This window comes from Syngnathus leptorhynchus, chromosome 18 (assembly GCF_054491065.1).
Source record: "Syngnathus leptorhynchus isolate UIUO chromosome 18, UIUO_Slep, whole genome shotgun sequence".
Classification (NCBI taxonomy): domain Eukaryota; kingdom Metazoa; phylum Chordata; class Actinopteri; order Syngnathiformes; family Syngnathidae; genus Syngnathus; species Syngnathus leptorhynchus.
This window is the reverse complement of record NC_141212.1, coordinates 5,104,638-5,119,895: the sequence shown is the minus strand read 5'-3', so window position 1 is coordinate 5,119,895 and position 15,258 is coordinate 5,104,638. Positions and strand designations below refer to the sequence as shown.

At 39.2% G+C, this 15,258-nt stretch overlaps 2 protein-coding genes across 3 annotated transcripts; both read left to right on the top strand.

Moving 5' to 3' along the window:
* Positions 1-8,082: 8,082 nt before the first annotated feature.
* Positions 8,083-11,753, top strand: LOC147042566 (thrombomodulin-like). The gene has a single exon (XM_085937055.1). It carries the CDS (start codon positions 8,104-8,106, stop codon positions 9,757-9,759), a length of 1,656 nt encoding a protein of 551 aa, XP_085793181.1. The 5' UTR covers positions 8,083-8,103; the 3' UTR covers positions 9,760-11,753.
* A 372-nt stretch (positions 11,754-12,125) lies between these two features.
* thbd (thrombomodulin) lies at positions 12,126-14,327 on the top strand. Of its 2 annotated transcripts, XM_085937057.1 has the most exons (2): positions 12,126-12,599; positions 12,783-14,327. In XM_085937057.1, the coding sequence occupies exons 1-2, from the start codon at positions 12,276-12,278 to the stop codon at positions 13,923-13,925; spliced, it is 1,467 nt and encodes a 488-aa protein (XP_085793183.1). In that variant the 5' UTR covers positions 12,126-12,275; the 3' UTR covers positions 13,926-14,327. The 2 variants fall into 2 exon arrangements, with proteins under 2 accessions (XP_085793183.1, XP_085793182.1); XM_085937056.1 differs by having other exon boundaries at positions 12,126-14,327.
* Positions 14,328-15,258: the final 931 nt, after the last annotated feature.

Here is a 15,258-nt window from a genome sequence, read left to right as displayed (position 1 = left end):
TCGAATATTGAGAAGGGAGTGAGAGTGAGAGAGAGAGAGAGCAGGAGGTCTTGAACTTGACTCATCATTTAAACATCTAAAATGTATTACTCATCTGGAGGGATTAGTCAGTGGCCCTGGGTGTTATTTGCAAATTTTTAATTTTCTAATTAAAATAGTAGTATTTATAGATGACACTTTATTCTAGTGCAATCAATTGAGCATTTGAATGCAATAATGCAGTCAAACATAGACATACATTACACACCACCAAAAACATGACAGCTTTGGGAGTGCTAACCATTCTGGGGGAACAAAAAATTCTGCCAGACAATAAAATCACACTTATGGAGAGCCTCATGACAATTACTTCATGCCTTAATGACTTTTTAATCTAAACCCTACGAATAATTCTGTCACTGATAATTAAATAGAAATGGCCATTTGTTTATATGCGTGAATGTCTAAACACATTGAATTGCAACCTTGTAAACACGCATGTCACATTGAGCTCAGCTGAAGATTTGGGTTGGATCAGAAGTTATGCAGGCTCCCACTTGGCTTGAATTATGCCGCACAGTCGCGGCTTGAAATGTCAACCATCTGTGGTTTGTTATTTTACAAGGCCGGATTCTTTTATAGTATTTTAAAATCTCCTATTTTGGACAGCATGGCATTGTATTTTCAGGATATGATCTTATCGCTGTTTGACTGCTAGAAAAAAGAGAAGTCCCTGTGAGTTTGTGTAATTTAGTTGAAAACATAATAATATTTTTTTTAATATGCTTTTCGTGTCTATTTAACGACCTTTTCCTTTTTTGCCTCATCTGTTCCTCCATTTACTGCACTTTGTTGTCAAATTAGATTCATTGAAGACAGAAATTACATAACACATTCCTCCAGCAAGACATTACGCAAGTGTAAAAATAGCGATGACCTATAGAATATTGATGTTTGGTTATTCTCATAGTTCTCGCATTACAGGAGATTAACCCTTTGCTAACTGTTTATGATTTTTACTGGTATACATCTCTCAATCACAATAAAAAATATTTTTGTTTTATTTATTACATTGTGCTGCTTTATCAAATGTCAAGAATAAACTGTTTTCAATGGAAAAAGTCCCTCATTAAATACAGTATTTGTTTTTATTCCAAAAAAGAAAAGTTGCATATTATCATTATCAAAGTTTTATTATTATTATTATTTTTGAAGGAGGTAAAAGGAAATTTTTATAAACTTTATTTGCTTGGCTTTCAGCTGCAATGTTTAGTGTCTGCCAAAAGAAACAAGTAAAAAACTAACAAAACATGCCATCTCTGTGGGGTTGCAATAACAATCGCACTTGGCTGTCAGCAGATTAAGGATATAAAAATGGGACATTTAACCCAACATATATTTGTCATTAACTGTGACATTCTTTTCAATAGGAGTGACTTTTCTTCATATTACCTCAGTCCCTGTGCATGAAATGATCCCCAGTAGAAACACATAATTTCAGATTTTCTTGCCAGATATGTGGACAAAGGCATCTCACATCATCAGCTAATAAAGAAATCAAATAAATAAATCAAGTGGCGTGCTACTTAGAACAGAATAATGTGGCATAGCAAGGAAATGGCAGTTCTCCCTAGACTACCCATTTGTTAACTAAAGGCAGTGGAAAGTTTATTGTCACTTTTTGTTTAAAAGTTGGCACTGAAAATCTGATAAAACCTCAAGGTTTCTTTGAAGGGTGACAAGCTGCATAGCGGTGACGCCCTCCTTTTTCCTAATTTGTTAACTTTACATACAACAAAGCCATTTTTTTCATCAAAGTGTTTGTCACTTTTAAGTAATCTATGTAAATCACAAAAAAGCTGTTATAAAACTTCCAAAAGCATCCAAGCTACAAATGATCATAATATATAGTAATGAACATTTGTTTGAATCATTATATATTTAAAAATAGATAATGGTTCAAACAAATGTCAGTTGCCATTAAATTCGTATTTTTAGAGAGGAGGAGGAGAATGATGGGAAATCCATTTTTTTCTTTTCATTAGGGAATTACAATGACAATATTTGTAAATGTTTATGTTCCGCAGCTGTCGTGTGAACATGGTCATGCAAATATTGTGCAGACAATGCATGAATAACAATGCAGGCATAATAAAAAATTAAATTACAAAAATTGAAATGTCTGTATAATTTACTTGCCCGAGTGCCATTATGAAATAGTTTTTTTCAAATACTTAATGCTGGTGGAAAACAACTTTCGTGTAGTCCTAGTTGACCCTTGTGTTCCTGTGTGAAGAACAAAACGTGTGGAGCCAGAGAGAGAGTGTACGAGAGAGAGAGAGAGAGAGAGAGAGAGAGAGAGAGAGAGAGAGAGAGAGAGAGAGAGAGAGAGAGCATGAGTGCGTGTGTGAATCTCAGCATGTTTCCATGGTTGCATGTTATGGAATAAGCAAAACCCGGAAACCTGAAACAATCAGACGAAGGAGTTGGGGACTGGTATTTACAACCTTCTCACAAAGGTCCAAGGGGTTGGTTGTTTCTGGGGTCAATGGAAGTTGTAATATTCCTGTCAGTATGCCAAGATATTTTCCTCGAGGGATGAACTTTGTTTACCACATGGAGGAAGAACAGTAAAGTGTTGTTCCCATCCATGGATCCATCCGCCATAGGATCTAGGATTTGCAAGGGATTAAAAATAAATAATTCATGATACAGGAAACAAAAAAATTGATGTTTTTTGAAATAAATCTAGCAGCAGCATTTAAAAAAAAAACATAGAACTACTGTCCTCTGCGATGAAAGTACAACAATTGTACTTCAGAGACAATCAAGTCATTGATTTGGGATACACGTTCTATATACACTAGTGATGGTCAAATAAAGCTTCAAATTTGCTTCATGAACCAGTTGAATTTTTTTGACTGCTCTAGATGGCACTTGGCTTATAAAGTAGGAGATTTAAGAAATAGTAATTCAGAGTGCTTCCAGGCCTTTGTCAAAATGTCTCAATAAATACAACTGATTCATGAAGCATCTTGAAGCTTCATTTTCCCATTAGCAATATAAACACTGCACAACTAGTTGCTCCTCTATTGTGTAACCAATATTAAGGTTTCATTACATATTTCAATTTCGCAGCCCACGGCTAGGTCACCTTCATGATGTTTCTTAAAACAGTGTCTGTAAAGTTAATAACTTTATTACAATCCATGATGTGTTTTCTTATGTGACACAAAGGATTTCAGTCAGTGTTCATTACCTGCTTACTTGGCGCCTTTCTCATACAAAACACAATTGCAGGAAATGGAGTGAATGGTGGCATGTGGCAATAAATCGAAATTGTATTCCTTATGTCTGTGCACCTCGCCACTGTTTACCAAGCAATGAATAAAAACAAGCAATATACTTTATCATCTCGCTCTTATTTCCTGTCCGAGGAGGCTCGAGAGAGAGAGACGAATAGAGGAAAACATAATCCCTTGACTCACAGAGCCAAAACACACAGACTGAATAAAACGGCTTATGGGAGACAGGGACGATTCAATCCTACGGATTCCTGCAATTAGTTGAGGCATGAAGAGAACATCTGTAGAATTCTTCTGGGGGATGTTCAAGCTTGGCTCTGTGTGTTAGAAAATCCCACGATAGTACATTATTTATAACCTGTTCACTCCTTTTTTTTTTATATTAAAAAACATGTGTGTCAAATGATTTACTTGAACAATTTTGTCTTTTTGAACAATGGTCTCCTTTGTGTTTTTAGAGTTTGCTGTCCTGGAACTAGACTCAGGTGATTAAATGATGAATTATTTAACTATTGAGCGATGGGTGAAAGTGAGAATAATAAAAACAGCTCTCAGTATGATGTAATGCAGAGGTACTCTACTGCAAACATTACTATCAAACAAAAACAGTTCTAAAGAAAACAAATTCAAATTTATTCTTGTCTTTCATTGTTTTTGTCCAAAACATCAATCTACAAGGGGTTGTTATGGTTTCGCAAGTCTGGACAGGATTTATCTGTTTTCTCCTCAACCTTTGCATGAGCTGTGGTGCACTTGGCGTGAGGATATTTAGTTTTACCATCTGAAACCTTCAGATAAATATTCACAGTGTAAATCGTGTCCTGTTCTGAGGCGCAGGGGCAAAAGTAAGGTAGATATGCAGAACTCAATGGCAGGAAGTGCCCCTTTGGGACACCTAAGCGATATTGCAAGGCATCAGGTTAAACAAACAGAACACATTGCAATGTTGTATTTAATTAAATCAATGTTTTCATTCTAATCCACTCGTTTTGGGGCGAAACAACTCTTTTAAAGCCAAACTATGATGGCGTCGTGAAGCTCTCTTTTTTTTTTTTTCTGTCTCTCTCCTTCTCTCTCACACGCAACTGCATAGCATCAACATTACACGCTGTTATTAATTTATGGGTCTGCTCACCATCTGCAAAGTCAGAAAGTCAGAGTCAAAGTTGAGCATTACCACAGGTGTCAAACCCAAGGCCCAGGGGCCAGATACGGCCCACCACATCATTTTATGTGGACCGCAAAGACAAGTTGTGCATCAACTTGTGTCAATACTAAAATTACAAATGATTTTTTTCTTAAGAAAATAATGATATTGCTAGCAATTTTTATTACCATTCATTTTTTTTAAATATCAAAACAGTTTTTACTAGTCCCTGATCTCAAAACGTATTACTAGCATATAATATAAATAATATAAGGCGTTGACAGTCATAATGGCCCTCCGAAGGAAACTATGACTACGAAAATGAGTTTGACGCCCGGGATTTAAAGTTTCTGTACTGTTTAATCGTGTTTGGCTGAAGTGAGGAGACGAAACTGAGTTGCCATGTGTAAAAGTTCCATCACATGAGTGACATCTTTTTATTCACTCATACACACATTTAATGTTAACATGGAATTCAGATGTTAAATTAATTATTGTGATCCAGACCATATATTTACAATGGCTGGCCATGGCAGCGACGTATCGAGACTCTTAAACGGGTCAAGAAAACGAGGCAATCAGCCTGCAGAAATGTATTTCTATATTTCTAAAATCATCTGTGGTTTAGTCGTGAATGGGCAGTTTGTCACATGTCCAATACATATGTCCACACACAAACTATTTTTCTATGGTCCTATAAGTGTGTGTGTGAGGATATGTTGAATGTGTGTGTTCGTGTGTGCATGTGTGTACGGCGTAGGCACTCTTTGATCCACAATCAGGACATGGAAAACGCCTTCCTTTTCCTCTCCTGTAACATCTCCAACACACATTGCAATCTATGGCCGTGTCTCAAAGCTTTGGGAGTTGCCGTAAAAGTGATGAGTTGAAGGTTAAGGAAACATTACTGTCATGCCAGTCGCGTCAGACATGCACATTTTTGTTTTTGTTGGAAAAAGTATGGTAGAGCTAACCTCAACCCTGTAACCTGCCAAATATTCAATAACAAGATTGAAGATGGTCAATTCAAAAAGTATCCTATTAATATGATAGGTCATTTTATAAAGAAGAAAATATTTTCAATTAAGTCACGATTTTCTTCAGAACTGTTCCTACAAAAAAAAAGAGTCAGCAGGAATCAAAATTGATTAATCTCACTGTTCTTGTTTGCATTTCTTTCTTGATCTTATGTTCTAAAAATCAATTCACACAAAATATGACAATGAAACCAATGAAGGCTTCAGTTCCTTAATGGGAAATGAAGCTTGCTTTGCTAGGCTTCATTTCCCAATAAGGGACTGAACAGTCTGTTCAATTTATTGCCATATAAACACAAACATTAACCAAAAGGTCTCACAAATCACTATAAAAATATATTCGAGTGACCAATTTTGGTGTTGATCTACAGACACGCCTGGAACTGGATTAACTCAGCGTGGGCATTACAGATAGATATCAGTCAAAATATTTACTAAAACCAAGCGGCTTAGGTTTGTGTCGCCAGGCTGGGTTCCATTTGAGATTAGACAGAGCCAGTGGGCCACCTAGCAACCTGCTATCTATCATTCACAATTTAAATAAAAACACTCAAGTGATTATTTTGTTAGCACTGAGCGAACAAAGAAATCTCTTCCCTGCGTGGCTGGCTCACATCCCCTCCACCCTATTGCATCCCACCACACCTATTTTCATGTAATGGGTATTGAAATAGAATTTGAGTCCACCTACACTAAGGGCGTGTATGTCCATATGTGTCATACATGGACGGATATACTCATGTTCCAAGCTTGGATGTTTGAGTTCACACCAAATTCAATTAAAAGGATTATTTCCATATGAGACTCATTGTTTGTCACAAGAGAAGTGGGGTTAAAGGGTTTGCTCACATCCCTACACTCCCAAATGACCATACATTACCTCAGTGAAGAATGAAAAAATATAAAACTGGTTTCCATAATTGTGATTCTCATCACATTGTCTTTCTATAACCTTTTAGGTGGAGGAAGTGAGTCCATTCGCTTAAGTTACTTCCTCTTCCAGGTTCAGCCACTTGAGACAGCAAAAAGGTGAACAATGATTACAGATTTAGAACAACGAAGCAAAGATTAGCACCTACTTCCCTGTGTTTTATTGTTCTCTAAGGATGTTAGTTCATGATACTTACAGTAAATTCAATTTTGAATCATATTCTTGAAGCTCCTAAAGAAATACTCTCCAAGTACCGCTACAATGACCAACATTCCAATATAGCAGCATAACAGACCCAAGTAATTATCAAAAATGAATCCAGATTTTCTTTCATTCCTAAAAATTATCTCGCATTTTATGAAAACGTACTTGTAGCTATCGAAAATAATAGTTTAAATTTCAAGAAAGACAAATAATTAAAAGCCTGATTACCACACGTATTGTTTTATTTTGGAATGTTACATGTGGAGTCCCAAAGGGATCAATACTTGTCCCTCTGTTGTTTACCATCTACATGTTTCCTCTTGGTGAAATTGTATGTAAATATAACATTAGTTTTCACTGTTATGATGATGATACCCAATTATATATGACATCCGCATTAACAAATCAACTTCATTTTAGTGCCAGCGCAAGCCGTGTTGCGCCTGTCTGGTCTTGCCCCCAACTCATGCGACAATTTGATAACACACGGTAGCTTGCAAAATACCAAAAGGAAAAGAACTCAAAGTCAGACTTTACTTTGCGCTAGACTTGCTTTCAGAATGAAAATAGGCCCCATGGCGTACCATATGATTCAATAACCTTACATTCCCAAGTGGAACTATTCAGTTCAATTCTACGGGATTTCAATTTGCTTCGATATGCCAAGGCTGTAGCTACCTGATGCGCATATTTCATAAAGGGTGATATTAAAGTCTCAATGATTGTCACACACACAAAATTTGGTGGTGAGATTTGTCCTCTGCATTTAACCATATATCACATTTGAAATATATCACAGACATATCGTGGGGTGCGACACAATGCAATTATTTATATTTATTCGTCGCTCTTGTTTATTCATTGTCTGTGCCTTCTTGATTTTACTTTTTTGTTTTGTCACCGTGGGATAGTGGGTAACGCAATTTCGATCTCTTTGTGTGTCTTGGCATGTGAAGTGATTGACAATAAAGCTGACTTTGACTTTGATGCAAGGACTGAACATTTTCAAATGTAACAAATTGATTTGTTGGAATGAAAATGGATTTCCCCTCCGTTCTCATCAGTTTACAGTGCATATCTGTTATAGTTATATACTATGTACTATATGTTTATGTACTGTATGTTTATATATATCTGTGAAATACTGCATGTGTGTATATTAGCTATATGAGTATGGATAGTCTTTTTTTTTGGGGTACTTCTACACAAATAAATATTTCCCCCCCTCTTTTTACAGTGTGTACCTTTGCCACTTTTGGGTGAGTTAGGGGATGTGACAAGATAAGCTACTGTCCTCTCATGAGAAGATCACTCATGAGGAAAGTATGTGTGCGTGTGCCTGCGCCTGCGTGCGTGTATGTGCGTGTGTGTGTGTGTTAATGAGCCAGTATGTTTGTGATAAGGCTTAAGAGCACCGGGGGAGGGTTGTGCAAGCGGACCCACCAGAACTGAACTTCCTTCCTGTGCTGCTCGAACTAGAGAAGGGACATGGTTTTATAAATGGACGATATAATGTGGAGCTTCCAGTATCCTCGGCAAGTTTGCATCGTCGAACATAGTCAGCAATCTTTCTTTTTGACTAACTCCATAATCTCTTCAAGCATCGGCACCATGATTGCTTTCTTCATGCGTGCACTCCTCATTTGCTGGCTGCAGAAATCTGTGTTCTCTTTGCGCGGATATTGCACAGATGATTATTGTTACGCTCTTTTTGAGGGATTAAAAGACTTTCATGGAGCCCAGAAAAGCTGCCAAGATTCCGGTGGAGATTTGTTGCTATTTCTCGACGCGGAAGAGCAAGGACAATTACTAGAAGGCATGAGCGGCAGTTTTTGGTTCGACCCCTCTGGGACGCTCACAGGGGCCCATAACTGCACATCGTGCTCGGTTTCGATGGGAGGCAACCTGATGATCCAAACGACCCCTTGCGAATACAAACTCTCAGGTTATATTTGCCAATTTCCCATGGAAGACCCTTGTGGCGCAATCGACGTAACGGGAGATACTCAGGTGAAATATTTTGCGCCAATGAACTTTGCTGTAAACGCCACATCACTTTATTTCCCTCGCGGAACGACTGCTGAAGTGGAGAAGATGGGCACCTTGGAATTGACGGCGAAGTGTTTATGTTTCGAATTACTTTGGCTGCCAGCTCCGTGGAATTGCGAGGTGATGGGAGGCGGCTGCGAATTTGGTTGCAACACCACAACCGGTTCCTGCATATGTAGCGAAGGAACATATCTCCACGCCAACCTCATCACCTGCGGCCATGATCCGTGTGATCGTTGCGCGCATCAATGTGATAACACCACCCAAGCTTGTATATGCCATGGAGGATTCACGCTAGCTCCGGACGAGAAAAGCTGCGTGGACGTGGACGAGTGCCAGCAATTGGATACTTGCGGGTTAGAGAGCAATGAGTGCGTGAATTCACTTGGTGGGTACCATTGCAGGTGCAAAGATGGTTTCGAGGAGGAGGAAGGCGTGTGCGTGGATGTGAGGATTTGTGACAAATGTGAGCACATGAAATGCGTTAAATCCAACGGCGCGTATGCATGCGCTTGTCGTGAGGGGTTCCGAGTGACCTCAGATGACCCTACAAAATGTCAGATGTTCTGCGACCAGCTGGACTGCCCAGCTAATTGCATCCCAAATCCTGCTTTGGAGGAGAAGGATATGCATCAATGTTTCTGCCCTGAAGGTTACGTCAAAGACATTCGCAACAAAACTGCATACTGCACCGACATCGATGAATGTGAGATTCATATGCAGTGTGAACATAATTGTGAAAACTCATTTGGAAGTTTTGTGTGTACTTGTGAAGAGGGCTTTGAGTTGTTTGATGAATACATGTGCGTTCACCCGGACGAGGATGACTGGACCCCAGTGTACCCCACGGAGGCTGAGCCCCGTCCAGCCATGGTGCCGTCTTATGTCAAAACAGGTAGCATACTTGGAATTACTGTGTTTTTGTTGCTTTGCCTGGTGTTGCTCTTCTTGCTGGTTAGGAACTTGGCCAAACGTTGCGGTAGTCTTGATCTTTCCTCTCTCAAAGGGTCCGATATGGATATTTTTTATCTGCAGCAAGTCACCACAGAGACATATAAGCGCTTCTCTTTTGATAAAGAGGCAAAATTTGACTCGCAAAGACTTTAGTCACAACACTGTTAACTCTTAAGAACAGGCACGTGCGTGGATTTTAGTCAGGGTTCATTAAATGTTGAAAAGAATTTCGCAATTTTTGTTTTCCTTGTCACCGAAAAATGTTGAATTTCCGTTTTTCTTCTGGTATGAAATTTTGAATTTCTTGGTGACAAAACTGCAATTGTTACACCAAAGCTGATAAAAAGGCAAAATTTGCTATTTTTGCAAACATTCATATCTCATAGTTGAGATACCAGCTTTATTCATCAATATATTTTTTTAAAGTTTTGATGTGATGAAGCCCTCGCTGTTTGAACAGGGTAGACTTTTCATACACACTGAAGCTTCCATTTACTTCCTTAGTACCGATAAAGCTATTAACAATGTTGGTTGCATGAACAGAAGTTAAGCTCCAAGTTAAATACAAATGCTACTGTTTTTTTTTTAATTATGTGTCCAATTAGCTATGGGTGCCTTTTTTTTTTTTTGCCTGAATTTTTTTTTTTCCTTTGCACGTGTCTGCAACTAAGATGCAACCAAAGCTACAGATGCTTGAACTTAGATTAGCAGCCATTCATGCACATAAAACTAAAACACTATTTTTTGTTCTTTTCAAAGTTAATATTCTTGACTGTGAATGGCGTTGGGTAGGTTCATTTTTTATTTGAATGATTGCATTTCACAGTGAAAAAGTATCCTAATTGTCAAATTGAAAAAAAGTCCCGTTATGTATAAAGGAATAGAAATTAATACATGTTTTCTTAAATCCGATTAATCTACACATTAATTGATTAAATAATGCAGCCCTAATTCTTAGTACTTATATAATATATTTCATAATAAGGTACTTCATTCAGTTCTCTACCGAAGCTTCCGGATTGTCACAAAACTGCTGTCGTTGTCCAACTCAAACTTTGGTGAAATATGCTATTCATTGAACAATATTTGGTCTGCATTAAGAAATTACACAAATCCCAGATTTAAGATATGTATCACAATTCTAAGAAATGTATTGTTTTTTTTTATTCAAACAAACAAATGAAACTACTTCCACTTTATCAAGAAATAACAAAAAGTGCTATTACAATCAGCCTAAATCGAAATGTTTGTTGTATGCATGAATTAAGTAGATTTTTTTTTTTTTTGTCCTTGTATGATGAAGTGTGTTTTTTAAACTGAATGATGCTTTAACCTGAAATTGTTTTCTATCACGACTTCTCTCAACAACAATATCATAACACTGTCTTTAAAAACACTAAGCTAAACATTTACTGTAAGTACACCTTTGGTCAACATTTGATTTTTGCAATATCAAGTGGATGTTTTTACGCTGACCTTTGTGTAAAATAATTTGCAACACTGAAAACTGCTATTGCAATAATAAACTAAGTGTTAACTTAATTGATACCTCTCTGAAAATGTCAATATGTGTATGCAGTTAGCTTGGGTGTCATTTGATTATTAAAGTGTACTTACCATAGAAGCTGAGTGTATAATTGTTTTATAACTTGATAGATATTCCATGTCAATAGTTTAGATGAAAATATGCATGTATTCAAAATATTACTGTAAAAAAGACCTTGAATGTAAAACTGCTGCTATATGAGCTACATAAATGCTAACGTGAAAGAATAAGAATAATGCCACATATAACACGTGCCTTTTCTCGTGTGCCTTTTTTCGACATTAAATGTTGAATTTATGTACCATTGCTGATTGACTGATTAACTTTAAGGAACATGTTATTTCATTGAAATGCATTTGCATTGCCACATAAGAAACATTACATGGATGTCAACGCATTAACTCATGTGATAATATGTTTTTTGTGGTTGTAGTTTGTACTAATACGGGGCTGCTTATTACGTAGTTATAACATTCTGACAGTATTTTTTAACCACTGTGATGCAAAACAGTTCTACCCAGTTCACTGTACAACAATAGTAACGCAATTAAATGGATAATTCTATGACAGTGGTCACACTGTGCATTAATGTTTTTGAAAGAAAAAAAAAAAGAAAAAAAACCAGTCCTGGCGTCATAAAAAATGTAAAGTATTTCAAATATTTTTACCTTCACCTCGACCCCCTGGAGTCTAAAATACTTTTGCAGCCTGCTGTTATGCCTTTTGTTTTAGTTTATGAATATTTTGGGCCATATAATCTGAATATAGATATAGAATGAAAGTTTTAACGACTTTCCATACACAATGCAGACTGTGCCAGTCCGTTCACTAGGAGGGGCAACGGCGACAAAAGGGGAGGGGGCTAGCGTAAGTGATGGCGTGCGTAAAGCCCCGGTGCGTAATTTGCGGCCGCGGTCTTCTTTGAGGGCGTTTGAAAGGAGAAAGTTTCCTTTGAGAGCCAGTGAGCGTCGTAGAAGGCTTCTTAAGAGCCACTTCCTTCCTCTGCTCGGTCGCCAACATGGAATGGGGAGATTATAAATGCGAGCCAAACATTCTTTCCAACAAACAAGTATCTTGGCTGCAGGGACGCACGACCACTTGAACGGCAAGCTCGTTTTCGAATATGAAGGATGCCACGGGATTGTTCGTTGCTGTGCTGGCTGTGCTGGTGGGGAGACTCGATGGGATGGACCCCGACGGTGGGCTCTGTGTTGGGAACCTCTGTTTCGCCATCTTCCACCACTCTTGTGACTTTGCGAGCGCACTGAATCATTGCGAAGAAAGAAACGGACTTTTGATGACCGTTAGTCCGTCTGCATCACGTGATGTACTGCCTAAACTATTCACGAACTTTTCGGGTCAATTCTGGATCGGTTTGTATCGTTTACCAGGTTGCCTGAATGCAACATTTCGTCTTGAAGGCTATGAGTGGATGACAAAAGACACTGTAAGTGATTTTGACAACTGGGCTCCCTCTTTCAACAGCGACTGCACATCTCCACGCTGCGTCACAGTTTCCGATGTGGACGCGCTCCAGTGGGTTCAGGAATCGTGTGACTCCCGAGTCACCGGCTTCCTGTGCGAGTACAACTTCGAATCCTCGTGTTCGACCAAAGATATCCTTTTCCAGGGGGGAACCCCGGTGTACACCACCCCTTTGGGTTTCGGGGGAGATGATCTGCTCTCCGTTCCGCCCGGAAGCACTGTGACGCTGGAACCGAGCAAGCGCAAGTTCGTTTGCTCCGAAAATTGGCTTCAAGCACCGTGGAGCTGCGAGATCCTCGAGGGAGGTTGCGAGCACATATGTACGGTGGATGATAATTATGAACCTTCTTGCTCATGCCCGCCCGGTTCTTCCATCAACCCCCTGAATGAAATCTCATGTGATGTGGACGCAGGGTACGCGTGCGCAAGTTTAGGGTGCGAATACGCTTGTTTGGATGGAGACGACGGCGCACCTTTCTGTGCGTGTGACCACGGCTTCAAACTTGCAGCCGATGGAAAATCTTGCATGGACTTTAACGATTGCTCCGATGAACGCCAATGTCCTGGGGAGAACTTCCGGTGCGTCAACACCGTGGGTGGCTTCAAATGTGAATGTGAGATCGGATTCAAGATGATGAGTGGATTGTGCGTGGATCACAATGAGTGCGCGTCTGCACCATGCGAACACAAGTGCGACAACACCCCCGGGAGTTATAAATGTTCCTGCCACGATGGATATAAAGTGGACTTGCTGGACACTAGCAGGTGTGAACTTCACTGTGGCAAAGAGGAATGCTTAGCGGAGTGCGACCCAAACGACAAGTACCAATGTTACTGTCCTGATGGTTACATAGGGGAGGAGAGGGAGGACCACACCGTATGCATTGACATGGACGAATGCGCGGACAATTACTGCGACCATGGCTGTAAAAACACTTATGGCGGCTATGTTTGCTCTTGTCGGAAAGGATTCATTTTGGTAAATGAGGTGTTTTGTGAAAGAAACGAGGATGAAGAGGAAGAAGGGAATGGCTCGGGGGATTCTGCAACAACTACGAACCCTCCTACAGTGACGTCACATGAGGTTACACCAACTCAGCAGCCATCAGCGGTGACAGTAGGCGGGCTGGTGGCTATAATAGTGTGTTGTGTTCTTTTTGTTGTGTTGGTGGTCTTTTTGTGTCAGCATATATTGAGTAAAAGGGGGAAAATGGAAAGTGAGGCAGCATATAAAGACCCCGATGGAGGGGAGACACACAGTTTACACGGGATGGGGAGTGAAGCGTAATAAATAAGAAGGAATACATTGAAAAATATGACATGTGAATGTAGAGCTGAGAATAACCCCCGCCTTCCCTCTACCCTTAAAGTCAATTCACATCGGAATTCATTTTCATTTTGGCAATGGCTACAAGCACTGATGGGAGCAAAATATCGCAGCAGACAAAACAGAATAAAGGAGAACAGTAACCCCACAAGACTTACATAAAAGCATTTTTTAACATGGAGGTTGGCTTCTGCAGCAGATGCAAAAAATGTAAACGTGAACTGATTTTGTACTGAAACGCTAATAAATTGCACACCCTCGATAAACTTTGTTGTCCGTCTCGAAACTGTCTAATTCTGTCACCTACTGGCAAAATGAGTGTACTATAACTGAGACACAAATAACCAGTGTAAAAATATCAAATGAAACGCAATAAATAAATAAATAAATAAATAAATAAATAAAATGTTGCAGGTATGTTTCACACTGGGCACAAAAACAGTCATTCAACTTTGAGACAATTGGAACATGCTATCTGAAATGCAATGTGCTTCTTTTTCTTACCAGCAGAGGGCGCAATCTCACTTGCAGTAAATGCTTCACTGCTTGCACTGCAGTCGCTCCTGTCTGTATGACAAGGACAAGGCACACCGATGTCTTTTTACTCCCAATCGTGAATGCGGTAACATTTTACCGTGCACTTCTGCAGGAACTTCTCATGAAGGCCAGCAAAGGATGGTGTGGACCCAAGAACCACCCGTGGCAAAAGCCAAACTGTGGCACTTTCTGGACCTGGATTTTTCCACCTCTGCCTGGAATGATAAATAACAGAGACATTTTGAACTGACTTATATTCTTAACTGTAGACTGAAACCTACTTGAACAAAACAACCCATAAATTTTGACTGCAGTGGGTCAAATTGACCCAACTTAGCGGGTCGGTCCCATTTCCAACAGAGCCGTGTTAAGGATGATAAATGGTTATGAGAGTCGCTGATAGTGATGCTTGACTGGTGGGATAGATTTCCACTCAGTGGTAGTGTGTATGTGGATATGATTGTCTCTGTACTATGTTGGGGCCCACGAGGGACTTTTGTTAAATTGCAAAATGTGTCTTCTGACAGAGTGACACAATGACAAAAGGCCTTCTGTTTTTTTCCACACAATTTTACTACACTAGTGATGGTGACGCAACCGATTATTTTCCATTCACATATTTAGTGAAACACTCTTCTACACACCACAGAAATCCTTTTAGTCCTACTGAAATGTGATGATTTAATTTGGTGCAAAACCACTTCTATTCCACTTCTTTTAAATGTTGATTTGTGCATGCAACCATCGTAAAATCTCG

Coding starts and splice junctions, on each gene's coding strand:
- LOC147042566 (XM_085937055.1), top strand. CDS start 8,104: ATGGACGATATAATGTGGAGCTTCCAGTATCCTCGGCAAGTTTGCATC.
- thbd (XM_085937056.1), top strand. CDS start 12,276: ATGAAGGATGCCACGGGATTGTTCGTTGCTGTGCTGGCTGTGCTGGTG.